The sequence below is a fragment of the Enhydra lutris genome, unplaced genomic scaffold (genome assembly GCF_002288905.1).
Source record: "Enhydra lutris kenyoni isolate GAN:26980312 unplaced genomic scaffold, ASM228890v2 scaffoldscaffold45, whole genome shotgun sequence".
Taxonomy (NCBI): domain Eukaryota; kingdom Metazoa; phylum Chordata; class Mammalia; order Carnivora; family Mustelidae; genus Enhydra; species Enhydra lutris.
The window spans coordinates 13,435,875-13,447,563 of NW_019154129.1; the positions used below are offsets into that span (position 1 = coordinate 13,435,875).

Here is an 11,689-nt window from a genome sequence, read left to right on the forward strand (position 1 = left end):
TGGGGGGTGTGGAGTGTGGGGAGGGTGCTGGAGTGTTTGCAGCCAGACACTCCCAGTGCAAAATCTGTGTGCTGCTGCCACAGGCAGGAAGTCCGTGGGGGTGGGGGGAAACGGGAGCGTGGGGGAAGGGAAGAGGGGTGCCTGGGTGGCTTTGTCAGTTGAGTCTCACTTTCAGATCAGCTCAGGAGCCCCCGCATTGCCTTGGGTTCCAAGCTCAGCTCAGCCGGAGTCTGCGTGACAATCAGCCTCCCCCCATACCTTCTCTCTCTCAAATCAATAAATAAATCTTAAAAAAATAAAAAAGAAAGAAATGACGAGCTGAGCTGAGCCCTTCCAGCCCAGGTCTTCTCCTCCCCCCAGGCCTTCTCTCCCCGCAGTTCCTGCATTCGCAGGCCCCAGCAGCCGCAGGTCTGAGATGGGACTCCTGCCCCACCCTAAGCCACTTCTCAGCCTGGCCCAGGCAGGGGTACACCCTCCCTCCCCTTCCCTCCCACCCTGTGCCCCAACCCCAAGGCTTCTGATCTTGGAAGGAAGACAGAGGAGCTTCTGTGGCCCCGCGCAAGGATGAAGACCAGGGTCAGGAGAAGGAACGAGGGCTGCAAGCATGATTTCTTCAGTCCCCACCATACATCAAGCAACGCATCCACTTTCCAGTCCTCACAGCAAGTCCGTGCCCAGTTGTGACCCCCGTGTCCCATGTTGTGACCCCCGCGTCCCATGTACAGATTAGAGAATGGTCAGGTGGACCCCAGCCCAGGTCCATGTGACACGTGCCCTGCCCCCACCCCTGGGGCCCCCTGCTCCCAATGTCACAGGCGCTCTGGGTTCCACGAACTTTTATTAAAACACGAGAGCCAGAGCAAGGGTCAGACCCGGAGACCAAAATTGGTCAGGGGCTCTGGCTAGGCCTGGATGGTAAATCGCAGGGCCCACGCCGTGAAGGAACAGAAATCCTGAAACACGCTCCAGACGGCCTCCACTGCGCCGCAGAGGGCCCGCACGCCAGCAGCCACGGCGCGCCGTAACCAAGCCAGCAGGGCTCGCCACTTCTGCAGCAGGTAGCCCAGCAGCCTCTGAAAACACCTCAGGACCCTGTCAGAGAAGGACTCCCTGGGATCCCGGCTCTCGAAGTCCTGGTCTTCAAGGAAAATGACAGGCGACCTCCCGAGCCTGGACCGCAATTCCTGCCGCACCTCGGGAAGTAACGGAGAGGAGTCCTGCCGGGACGGGGTTGGGGGGCCCTTCAGGTCCTGGCCTGCACTGAGGCCTCCCCAACTTTACGAAGGCCGCGGACGGAAGCTGCCCACTTCCTGCCAACAGCCCCCCCCCTCCGCATCCGCTCAGCGGGGCTGTGTCCTTACCTGGCTGCACCAAGATTCAGACAGACAGAACCTGTGGGGAAGGGAAGCAAGGAGGCCGCGATGGGCGCCTCACGCACCTGACTGTCGTTCTGGTAGTTCAGGTCCACGGTGTTGAGCAAGGCCTCGTTGACACCGTCCTGCGGAGACCGGGGTGTGGAGGCTACGGACCTGCTCCTGCTGGCTGCTGTCTGCAGTCCCCCGCCGCCTCCCTGGCTCCAGGAGCCGGGAGCCCAGACCCAGGGCCCAGACCCCCTAACGCGACAGTGGATCGCCCCGCCCTGGGGAACCAGCTTCGGGGAGGGCCGGTGCCCGGACTCACCTCCAGCTCCCACAGCGCTAACCACTCCTGGTGGGGAAAAATCACATGTTCAAAATCCTCCCAGCCCCTCCCTCGCTCAGTCTTATCCCCAAGCCCCCGGCTGTTAGCTCGCCAGGCTCGCCAAGGCTCCCATAGCTGGGTCCTGCCCAGGGCCCTGGGGACCAGCTGTCTGGTCCCCCTGCGCTGTCATGCATACGCCCAATGACTTGGACGCCTTCCTAAGCCTCCGGGGGGCCTCCGCATTCCTCACCTGTGTACACACCGGCCACACAGGTGTGAACCGAGAGATGAGTGTATTGCAGGGGTCTGTCCAGTGGAGGGAATGAGCAAACCTGTGGTAGCACCTTCCTCTTCCTCCTCGCCACCATCATCGTGAAATCACCCACCCGAGCCAGACTGCAGAGAGCAGGGGAGTGGGGGACACAGTGACCCACCTGGTCCTTTCCTTCTGGTTCATTCTGATGATGATCACAGTAAACATCCACCAACCGGTGCTGTGAGCAGAGGAGAGGCAGAGGTGGGAAAGACATGCCTGATCCTACCCCCTGCCGCCCCCGGGGTCGGGACATTCCTAGTTCCACGCAGCAGAACCCAGATACCCCCCACTCCCCACTCCCCACTCCCCCAACCATGCATGGAGAAGCAGGGTTCTTACCAGCTCAAGTCGTAATCCCTCATTCGGGTCTTTGTCTGACTGTGGAGATAACAGTGATATTCAGGCTCATATGACCTTGCCACCCCCCCTCACATGCACACATGTGCACGCCCGCACACGTGTGCACACGTAGGAACATTGCTCCGCAGGGTGCGGGGTCGACTGTGTTACTGAAGCCCTGAGCTCTCCGTCCCAGCTGACAGTTGGCCAAGGGAGGGACTGGCAGCAGCCGGTCCTCTCCGAGGTGGTGACAGAAAGGCAGGGGCACCTGCAGACCCATCTCCCCTGCCCAGACTCTTGGCTTGACCCACAGAAGTGTGATGCACCCCAGAGTCTCCCTCAGAGTCTACCTTAGGGCCAGATCTGGTTTCCAGGGCATACAGGGTCTACCAGGATTGGTGCTTCCTCTGGCCCTCTCCAGCTGCCGCACACACATGTGGGGTCTACCTCCTAGAGTAACCCCTTTGTCCACAACACACACTGTTCCTCAGGACCCCTGACACACACAAAGACACAGACACAGAACTGCCCCCCCGTAATTTATCCCCAGACAGGAAATCTGGCCACATAACCAGTACCTGCTCTGTAAAGTGAGTAACTCAGGGATGTCTGGGTGGCTCAGTGGGTTAAGCACCTGCCTTCAGCCCAGGTCCTGATCCCGGGATCCTGGGATCAGCAGGGAGCCTGCTTCTCTCTCTGCCTCTGCCTGCCACTTCCCCTGCTTGTATGCTCTTTCTCTCTCTCTCTCTCTCTGACAAATAAATAAAATCTAAAAAAAAAAATTAATACAGTGAATGACTCAGAGCAAAAGGAGACTGTGAGGCCATTTGTCAACAAATTATTCAGAATTTCAGGAAAGTGATGGCAGAGCACTTGACCCAGCAAGCTAAGGGTCATTATGAGACTGGGGCCCTGTTGAATGGCTCAGACCCCCTGCTTCGCCAGGGGGCTCCCCCATTGGCCCAGGAGAATGGGACAGAGACAGGTGCATGTGGAGGGATCCGGAGGTCCGGGGGCCGGTACAGGTGGGAGAAGGGGGACCTGCGGCATGGATATGGTATCCAGGCCTCCCCCCCCTCAACTCATTCTCACTCACCTTGGAGAAGCCCATGGCTATTCAGGTCTCCAGGGGCTGTGACCTGGTGAGAGAGGAACAAGTGTATGCAGGAGTCTTCAGAGAAGCGGCCTCCCCACCACCCGTGGAAAGTCTCTCTGGCTGCAGATCCCTCCCCAGGCCTCCACCGAGCCATCACCTTCTCACAGATTCTCCCAGCTGAGGTTTCCGAGGTATCTGCTTCTGAGAAAGAGCCACTCTTTTAAGAAGAAGGAGGGAGGAGGGAGGAGGGAGGAGGGAGGAAGTTGGAGCCTGCCCTAAAGGCAGGATGTGGGGCTGTGTGTGTGTTTGACACAGAGACAGAAGCAAATGACGGGCAGGGAGACCCAAGGGCCTGAAAGGGGGTGGGTGGGCATAGCTCTAGCCTAAGCCCCTCCACACCCCGAGCTAGGGCAGGAATCTCAGAGCCTGGAAACAGGCCCCTTCCCCAATCTCATCAGCCTGGGATGAGGGAGGAGCCGTGGGAAGTCCAGACTTGGGAAAGCACACAGAGATGTTCTCTGAGCTCTGGAAAATGAAGTCATCCAGTTGGGAGGTCAAGGTCCTGAGGAATGCTGGCCAGGTCACATGGAGTGGAGTGGATCCCAGCACCAAAGCCCAGAGAAGGTTCCAAGAACCTCCCGGCCCAGGGGTAACCTGCTGGACCCCTGGGGTGGGCCCACCAGGCAGGGCACCCATGGGGTGCCCTGCAGGGATGGCTGGAACTGATGCCCAGCTGCCAGGGGGCAGGGTGAAGCCCTCAGGAGAGGCTGAGCGTGGCTTGCTGTCGGCCTAGGCCCAGATGACCAGGCGATCCTGAGCTCTCCTGGGGCCGAGGGATGTCATGGTCCTGCTGCCCTCAGGCACCTGAGTGTGGCGGGGCAGAGGGGGGACCTCCCAGGCGCCAGGCAGTCCTCGCAAGCACGGCTCACCCCCAGCTCCCGCTGCAACACCGCTCTGGCGCCAAAGCCCCTCCCAGTTCAGCACAGCCTCTGTCTTTCCCCTGTATGGGCGCCCAGGGCTCACACAAAAAAGTACTCAAGCCAGGGGTGCTTAAACTGCAGAAATGTATCATCTCCCACTTCTGCAGGCCCCGCCAGGACTGGATCACAAAAACCACCGTCTGCAGCCATTTTGTGTTTCGTTGCGGACTGTGCCATTTTCTTTATGGTTTTAGTGAGAAAGAATTCACATACAATTCACCCATCCATATGTATGATTTTCATCACCTCAAGGAGAAATCCCATACCCCTTAGCCAGAACCCCCAGATCCCAAAACCCCACCCCCACCAGTCCCAGGCAACCCCTCATCTACTATCTGTCTCCAGATTGTCCCCATTCTGGACATTTCATATAAATGGAGTCACACGGAAATGGTCACACTACGTGACCTTTGTGTCCGGCTCCCTGCACGCAGCGCAGTGTTTTCAATCCATGTTGGTGGCGACATGTATGAGAACTTCATTCCTGGGACGCTTGGGGGGCTCAGTCAGTTAAGCCTCTGCCTTCTGCTCGGGTCATGATCCTGGGGTCGTGGGATCGAGTCCCGCATCGGGCTCCCTGATTAGCGGGAAGCCTGCTTCTCCCTCTCCCTCAGCTGCACTCGCGCGCTCTCTCTCTCAAACAAACAAATAAAATCTTACCAAAAAAGAAAAGAACTTCACTCCTTTTTTACAGCTGAATAATATTCTGTCGCAGGAGTCTGCCACCTTATGTAGCCGTTCCCCTGCGGATGGGACATTCGGGTTGTTTCTACCTTTTGGCCATTATGAATTCTGTCTTTCGTGAGCACATGTGTGCAGGTTTCTGTAGACAGGTTTTTTCCTTCTCTTGGGTAGACACCTAGGAGAGGAATGTCTGACTCATGGTAACTGTTTCAAAGTTACTGCACCGTTTTATACCCCAGCAGCAGCAGGAGAGGGTTCCAGTCCCTCCAGCACTTACGATGATGTTGTTTTGAGTTCAGCCACCAAAGCGGGTGTGAAATAGCCCCCCCGCCGTGTGGCCTGCAGTTGCTTTCCCCTTAGGACGAGTGACCTGGAGCAGCTCTCAGGTGCTTGCTGACCACTGGGGCATCTTCCTTGGAGGAGTGTCTATTCTGATTCTCTGCCCCTTTTTAAACGGGGTTATTACCCTTCTTGCAATGACATTGTAATTAAGAGTATGTTATATATTCCGGATACAAGTCTCTTTTCACATATGTCCTTTGCAAATGTGGTCGCCCATTTTGTGGGTGGTCTTTTCATTCCTTATGATGTCCTTTGAAGCACAGATGGGACCATGCCATTAAAAAATAAATAAAACTAATAATTTTGGGGCATCTGGGTGGCTCAGTGGGTTAAAGCCTCTGCCTTCAGCTCAGGTCATGATCTCAGGGTCCTGGGATCGAGCCCCGCATCGGGCTCTCTGCTCAGCAGGGAGTCTGCGTCCTCTTCTCTCTCTGCCTGCTTCTCTGCCTACTTGTGATTTCTGTCAAATAAATAAAATCTTAAAAAAAACCTAATAATTTGATGTGGCATTTTCCTGAAGTATACTTAATATATTTTTAAAAGCTAGAGAAGTTTCCACGGAGCAATGATAGCACAGATTTCACCTTGGACACTGGTCCTCTGAGCTCCCCTGGCCGACTTTTGGGTTCCCCTCTCTGCTTTCTTCTCCCACTCATTCTCTCTCCATCTGCTGCCCCACTGCCCATCAACTCTGAACCCCACCTTCGTCTACAAAACAGAGTGAGATTCAGGTCTATCAAGCTCTTGTGGCCAGACTCATGCCAGGTCCATCTGTGCTCAGAAGCAATGAAGGGCTTTCATTTTCTTTGTCCTCCTGTACAGGGGCTCGTAAGATTTTAAAATACAAGTTTCCTCCTCCACCTATTTTGAAAGGATCCTGTCAGGGGCCCGGACTTCTGCATTTCCGGCAGCTTAGGATCCAGGTCATGGACTGGTTGAAGGCCTCTGGTTGTTGCCCTCCTACTGGTCACCTTGTTGTAGCCCCCCCCACGCCCCCCCCGACTGACAGGCAGGCAACCTCCCTGCATTCCGGGACTTCCACCCTCAGCCCCCACCCCAGGCAGCCCTGCGGGCTGGAGGGCAACCCAAGAAATGGTGCCTAAGTGCCCCCACCCATAGACTAGGGCCATCAATCTGACTCTACTGGGAATGTCAAGAGCTTGGCCCCTAGGAGGGAGAACATGGCAGAGACACAGGAAAACCACAGGACAGGGTTCCCAGCTGCTGTCCCAGCTCCCTTGCCCACCCCCAAGCTTACTCAAATGCAGACTTTTGCCCCCACCCCATTCAAGGTGAGGGTGTGAGGTCTGCAAGTTTGTTTTTGTTCGTCTGTTTCATTCATGTTTTTTGAGGTCTGCGTTTTTCGGTTGTTGGGGTTTTTTTTTGAGTCTGCGTTTTTAAGTTCCCTAGGTGATTCGGATGTAGAATATTCCAGAAGTATAGCTCCAGAGGCACTGATTTAGATCCTGAATTCTGCGGGGAGTTGTGGCGGGGGTGAGTGAGGTGGCCCACCCACTTATCACCCAGAGGTGCTGAGGAAGCAGTGCCCTGGACTGAGGGGAGCTAAGCCCACACCGCACAGAGCTGAGGAGAATCCCAGAGTTCTCCTTGAGGGAAGCAGCAGACACTCCGGTGTGGAGGCACGGAGGGGATTTGTAGGGCTAGGAGGGTGTTCTGTTGAGCGGGGACAGTACTGGGTACAGAGTGGTGACCAGAAAGCAGGTGCATGGGGCTTAGGTTGTGGAGGGTCGCCTGGGTGGCCACTGATGTCACCCAAGATACACCCACGTGTGCTCAGGGGTAGTTTCAGGGCTGGGTCTGGGGTCTCCAACCCTGTGGCATTGACCAGTGTCTTGGAAGCGGGACAGAGCGGGTGGAGACAGCGGCAGGGGTTCAGTTTCCCAGTCAGGCAGTTCCTCCAAAGCCCGTACAGCCCAGAGCTGCTCCTGAGAGCCGCTGTCGCCCTGGAGGGGGTGGTTAAGGCATCCCTCCGCGGCAGCTGTGCTCTAAGAAACACCAGCTATTCTGGAAAAGGAGCGTCCCTTGGGAGGAGAGCGCACTGGTACCCCTGCAACCACGCGGGTGGGGCAGGGGAGGCGACGCGGTACACCTGACCTGCCCAGTCTAAGCGCCAGCTCTTTCTCCCCCGTCTCCAAGGTTTAGCTCCAACCACATGCTCCCAGCTGCCTCCCGCAGAGTCCCGCACCTGGGAAGAGAGGATGCACCTCCGCAGGGACTCAGGACCACCCCCCAAACACACACACAGACCCGCAGTGGGAGACCCGTCCCCCTTAAGGGGAGGCGACACCGCCCACCAGCAGGGCCAGAAGGGACAGCAGGAAGGACAGCGACGGCCTCCCTGAGGCCTCATTGATTTCGCAAGAGCAATCGCAGGTCCCGGGTTCCAGGGTCGCTTTGGGGGGGCCTGGGGGCATGTGGACCGGCGCTGGGGGCCGGGCAGTCCAGCCACTTGGGGCCCATGGGCTGGGGGGAGTCAGGCTCGGCCTTGACGCTGCCCTTGGGAAAGCGCCAGTAGTGGGCGCCCTTGAAGAAGTAGGTGTCACCTGCACGGGAGAGAGGAGACACTTCGGGGGCCGGTCCAGGCTGCTTCTCCCACGGCGCCGCGTCTCTCCCGAGAGCTCCCCGAAAACCCCAGGATGACCCCTCTCCGCGCGCCCAGGGCCTCCAGCCCCTCCCAGCACCCTCTCCCACCTGCGTTGCTGACGCTGACATCGTCCGGGGCGTGAGGCGCCCCTTCCCAAAGACTCAGGTCGCGGGGGTAGCCGGGGTCTGGGCGCGCCGCCGCCTCGTCGTAGCGCCAGTAGCGCCCGCCCCGGATCAGGTAGGTCTTCCCGTTCAGCGGCCACGAGAACACGGCGTCCACCTCCTCTCCCGCCGGCAGCCCCAGCTCGGTGAGCGGCCGCGGGGCGCCCTCCAGCTGCCGGTCCTGGAACACCCAGAACTGGGGGCCTGCGGGGCGGGGGCGGGGAGGGCCGAGCAGGTGAGCAGGTGCGCCCCGCCCCCATCCCGCGCGGGCCCCAGCGCTGTCCCGGCCCCCACTCACCGCTGAACAGCAGGATGCGGCCGTCGGGATGCCGGGCGTAGGCGGCCTGGATGACCTTCACCTCCGCGGGCAGCCCCTCCCAGAAGCGGTGGAGCCGCGCGGGCCGGGGGGACACCAGCTGGCCCGAGGGCTGCAGGCGCCAGAACCAGGGGCCTGTGGTGGGAAAGGGGCGGGCGTGGGGGCATGAGAGGGCAACAGATCTCCCTCCCGGCGCGTGGCTCGGGTACAGTGGCCTTGCTTTGTGGTTTTAGCCTTTAAAGTGCTGCATCCTGAGGGGAAAAAACCCAACTCTGTGGGGTCGGGAGATCCGGAGTGACTGACTCACCTTTGAAGAAGAATATCTCACCACGGATGTTAGCAATGGCGTCAAAATTGCCGTCACATCGGTCGGGGACGGGAAGAGAGGGGCTAGGGAGGAAAGGAGAGGTGAACAGAGAGGGTTCGGGGCTCCTGGTCTGTTGGCTTAACTGTTAGGACAGTCCTATGGGTTAGGGACGCTCACTACGCCCATCTCACCAAGGACCACCCTGAGGTTAGGGACTTCATCCAGGGTGGTGCAGCTGGAGGGGACTCACCTGTCCGGGGGCAGGGCAGGGGGCGGGGGAGCAGGGGCCAGGGGTTTCCTTGTGGGCTTATCGTAGGGGGTTTCGGGCACCTTCCCTGTGGAAAGAAAGTCAGCAAGGCCTGAGTTTCCTGCCCTGCTGCAGCGGAGGCCGTGGGCAGAGCACCCCTTTCCCGCCCCCATACCGTAGAGCTGCTGCAGGCCTTCGCGGTCGTCCTGGGACAGGCGGTACTTGTGGGGTTCGCCAACCGGGCCCTGGTAGAAGGGCCTCATAATCGAGTTGGGTGCTGAGGAGTGGCCCAGGCCCAGGGCGTGGCCAAACTCATGGACAGCCACAGCGAACAGGTCAGTCCCCTCGCCATCTGGGGAAGGAGGGAACTTGGACTAGACCTGTGCTCCTCCCCCACACCAGGAAGGGAGGCAGCCTGGAAGCCCCTGGAGTGGGGCCTGCCTGGCAGAGGGGAGCAACCGGGAGACCCTCCAGAGATGGCTGTCCCCAGACCCTTCCGCGAGCCATTTTTTCCTTCTTGTGTGCGTTCACTTATTTGGTAGATTTTTTTTTTAGTAGCCTTATTTGGCAGATTTTTTTTTTTAGTAGCCTTATTTGGCAGTTCTGGAAACTTGGGTACCGGGCTGAAGAGACCCACAGAAGAGGTTAGGGAAGGGGCAGGAGGAGACAGTCTAGACAGAGGAAGCCGGCCCCCAGGCAGGGAAGCCTGTCCATAAGGAACACTCTGGGGGAAACAGGAACATAGGGATGCATTTCTCTCTCTCTTTCTCTCTCTCTCTCTCTCAGAAGCCCCAGTCCCTGGAGTTTCCCTCCTCTCGGCTTGTCTGTGGTCAGAACTCCCCTCCCATGGTCTCCTCAGCCTCTGTCCCCAAGACCTTCACCCCGCTCCCACCCCCATGGCACTCCCCCTCTTCCCATGCGCACCCCTCCAGCGCCCCCACCCCCTCAGTCCTCTGTCACCCTCCCCCATCTCCCCCTTCCCACAGCCTCCACCCTTCCCCTGCCTCCCCAGGGTCCCAGCTGTCTTCCTGCCTCTACAGTCCATCCACCTCCTCGGGCAGGCACTCTCAGACTACAGCCTGCTGGCCCTGGCAGCCAGCCTCGTACCCAGCCTCTCTGACCACAGCCTCTTCCTTGGGGACCAGCCTGGGCGCCAGGATAAGCCTCTTCACACTCCCAGTTGCTGGCCAAATCCCAGCTCCTCATCGATCCACGGGCCAGCTCCTGCTCCCACTGCTGAGAGGCCAAGAGACCACGACAGCAAGATGGCAAGAGAGGCGAGCAGCCACCCAAGGAGGCACAATGTCCACAGATGCTGATCTACTGCATGCAAATCTCTAACTCGGGCCCGTGCTGCTGAAAGTGGGTTTATTGGAAGGGACCTGGTGATCCGAAAAGCAAATTTCTCTCAACCCCTAAGGGCTTCTGGATGAGAGTATAAGAAAGAAATGGGTGAGCAGGTCTTAAGAAGAGCAGTGAGTACTTCCCTACATTATCCTCTCATAAAACCTCTTCTTCCTGTCCTCATTTGATCGGTGGGAAACTGAGGCACAGGGAGGTCAAGTCCAATGACGGTATAGCCAAGTCCTCTGCCTACATCATGCTGCCTTTCAGCAGTGACTTCAGATGGTCTGGGTCAAACTGCACAGGTACTGAAGGATTTTGTTGGCTGTGGGTTTTCTTATTGCCCTGGAGCCTTTTTCTGAGAAACGGGAGGAAGTTTGATGTCCACATCAAGTAGATGTCCTTCTTCCCTCACCTCACCCCTCCTATCCCTGCTTTGCTTCTCCTTTGGCCACACCCTTCCTTGCACCTTCCCCAGCTTTGCAGCTGGGGGAAGACACACCACTGCAGCCCCAGCCATGAGATCCCGGGTGGCCTTTCTTCGGGGTCCTCGACATCTCCGCTCAGCTCTCCTCTAGACCTCAATGGACAGCTCCTCTTTGCTCTCCACTAGTCTGAATGCCAGGCACACGGCCCCTCAGGCTGCACCCTAGCTCTGGTCCCCAACTCTTAGGTGACAAATGCTGACAAGTGTGTTTCCTATTTCATCAAGACAGGCCATCCGATGTAATCTGTAACTTCCTGTGTGTCTGGGCAGACAGCTCCACCTCCCCCACACTCACCTCCTGCCCTGCCCTGTCCTGTGCAAGGACCTCGGTTCACTTACCTCCAAAAGGTTAAGGACAATGCCCCACCCATCCCTCCATCCATCCCTGCATCCATGTGTCTAAGGATGTCTATGTCTATCCATCCTTCCATTCATGCATGCATCCATCCATCCGTCCATACATCCATCCACCCATCCATTTGTCCATCCATCCATCAATCTATCCATCCATCCATCCACTTGTCCATCCATCCTTCCTTCCATTCATGCATGCATGCATTCATCCATCCACCTGTCCATCCATCATCCATCCATCCATCCATCCACTGTCCATCCATCCATCAATCTATCCATCCACCCATCCACTTGTCCATCCATCCTTCCTTCCATTCATGCATGCATGCATTCATCCATCCACCTGTCCATCCATCATCCATCCATCCATCCATCCACTGTCCATCCATCCATCAATCTATCCATCCACCCATCCACTTGTCCATCCATCC

At 57.8% G+C, this 11,689-nt stretch overlaps 2 protein-coding genes across 2 annotated transcripts in view; both read right to left on the bottom strand.

The window, feature by feature from the left end:
* Window positions 1-819: 819 nt before the first annotated feature.
* On the bottom strand, window positions 820-3,630 carry LOC111156123 (interleukin 32). The gene is made up of 7 exons (XM_022516762.1): window positions 3,589-3,630; window positions 3,432-3,474; window positions 2,336-2,374; window positions 2,115-2,174; window positions 1,681-1,707; window positions 1,439-1,498; window positions 820-1,217 (listed from the first exon to the last, which is right to left on the bottom strand). Exons 2-7 carry the CDS (start codon window positions 3,444-3,446, stop codon window positions 903-905), a joined length of 516 nt encoding a protein of 171 aa, XP_022372470.1. The 5' UTR covers window positions 3,447-3,474; window positions 3,589-3,630; the 3' UTR covers window positions 820-902.
* A 2,808-nt stretch (window positions 3,631-6,438) lies between these two features.
* Window positions 6,439-11,689, bottom strand: part of LOC111156052 (matrix metallopeptidase 25) — a 10,684-nt gene continuing 5,433 nt past the window's right edge. The window contains 7 exon segments of the mRNA XM_022516631.1: window positions 6,439-7,860; window positions 7,862-8,001; window positions 8,150-8,407; window positions 8,502-8,654; window positions 8,827-8,909; window positions 9,077-9,161; window positions 9,249-9,425. Coding sequence (XP_022372339.1) covers window positions 7,729-7,860; window positions 7,862-8,001; window positions 8,150-8,407; window positions 8,502-8,654; window positions 8,827-8,909; window positions 9,077-9,161; window positions 9,249-9,425 — 1,028 coding nt within the window. The 3' untranslated portion in view covers window positions 6,439-7,728.

Bases quoted from the DNA above. Each gene is read 5' to 3' on its own strand.
- LOC111156123 (XM_022516762.1), bottom strand. The intron at 2,175-2,335 runs GTAAGAACCCTG...CTCTGCTCACAG, and splicing joins AGGGATTACGACTTGAGCTG to CACCGGTTGGTGGATGTTTA. The intron at 1,218-1,438 runs GTGCGTGAGGCG...CCGTCCCGGCAG, and splicing joins ACTACCAGAACGACAGTCAG to GACTCCTCTCCGTTACTTCC.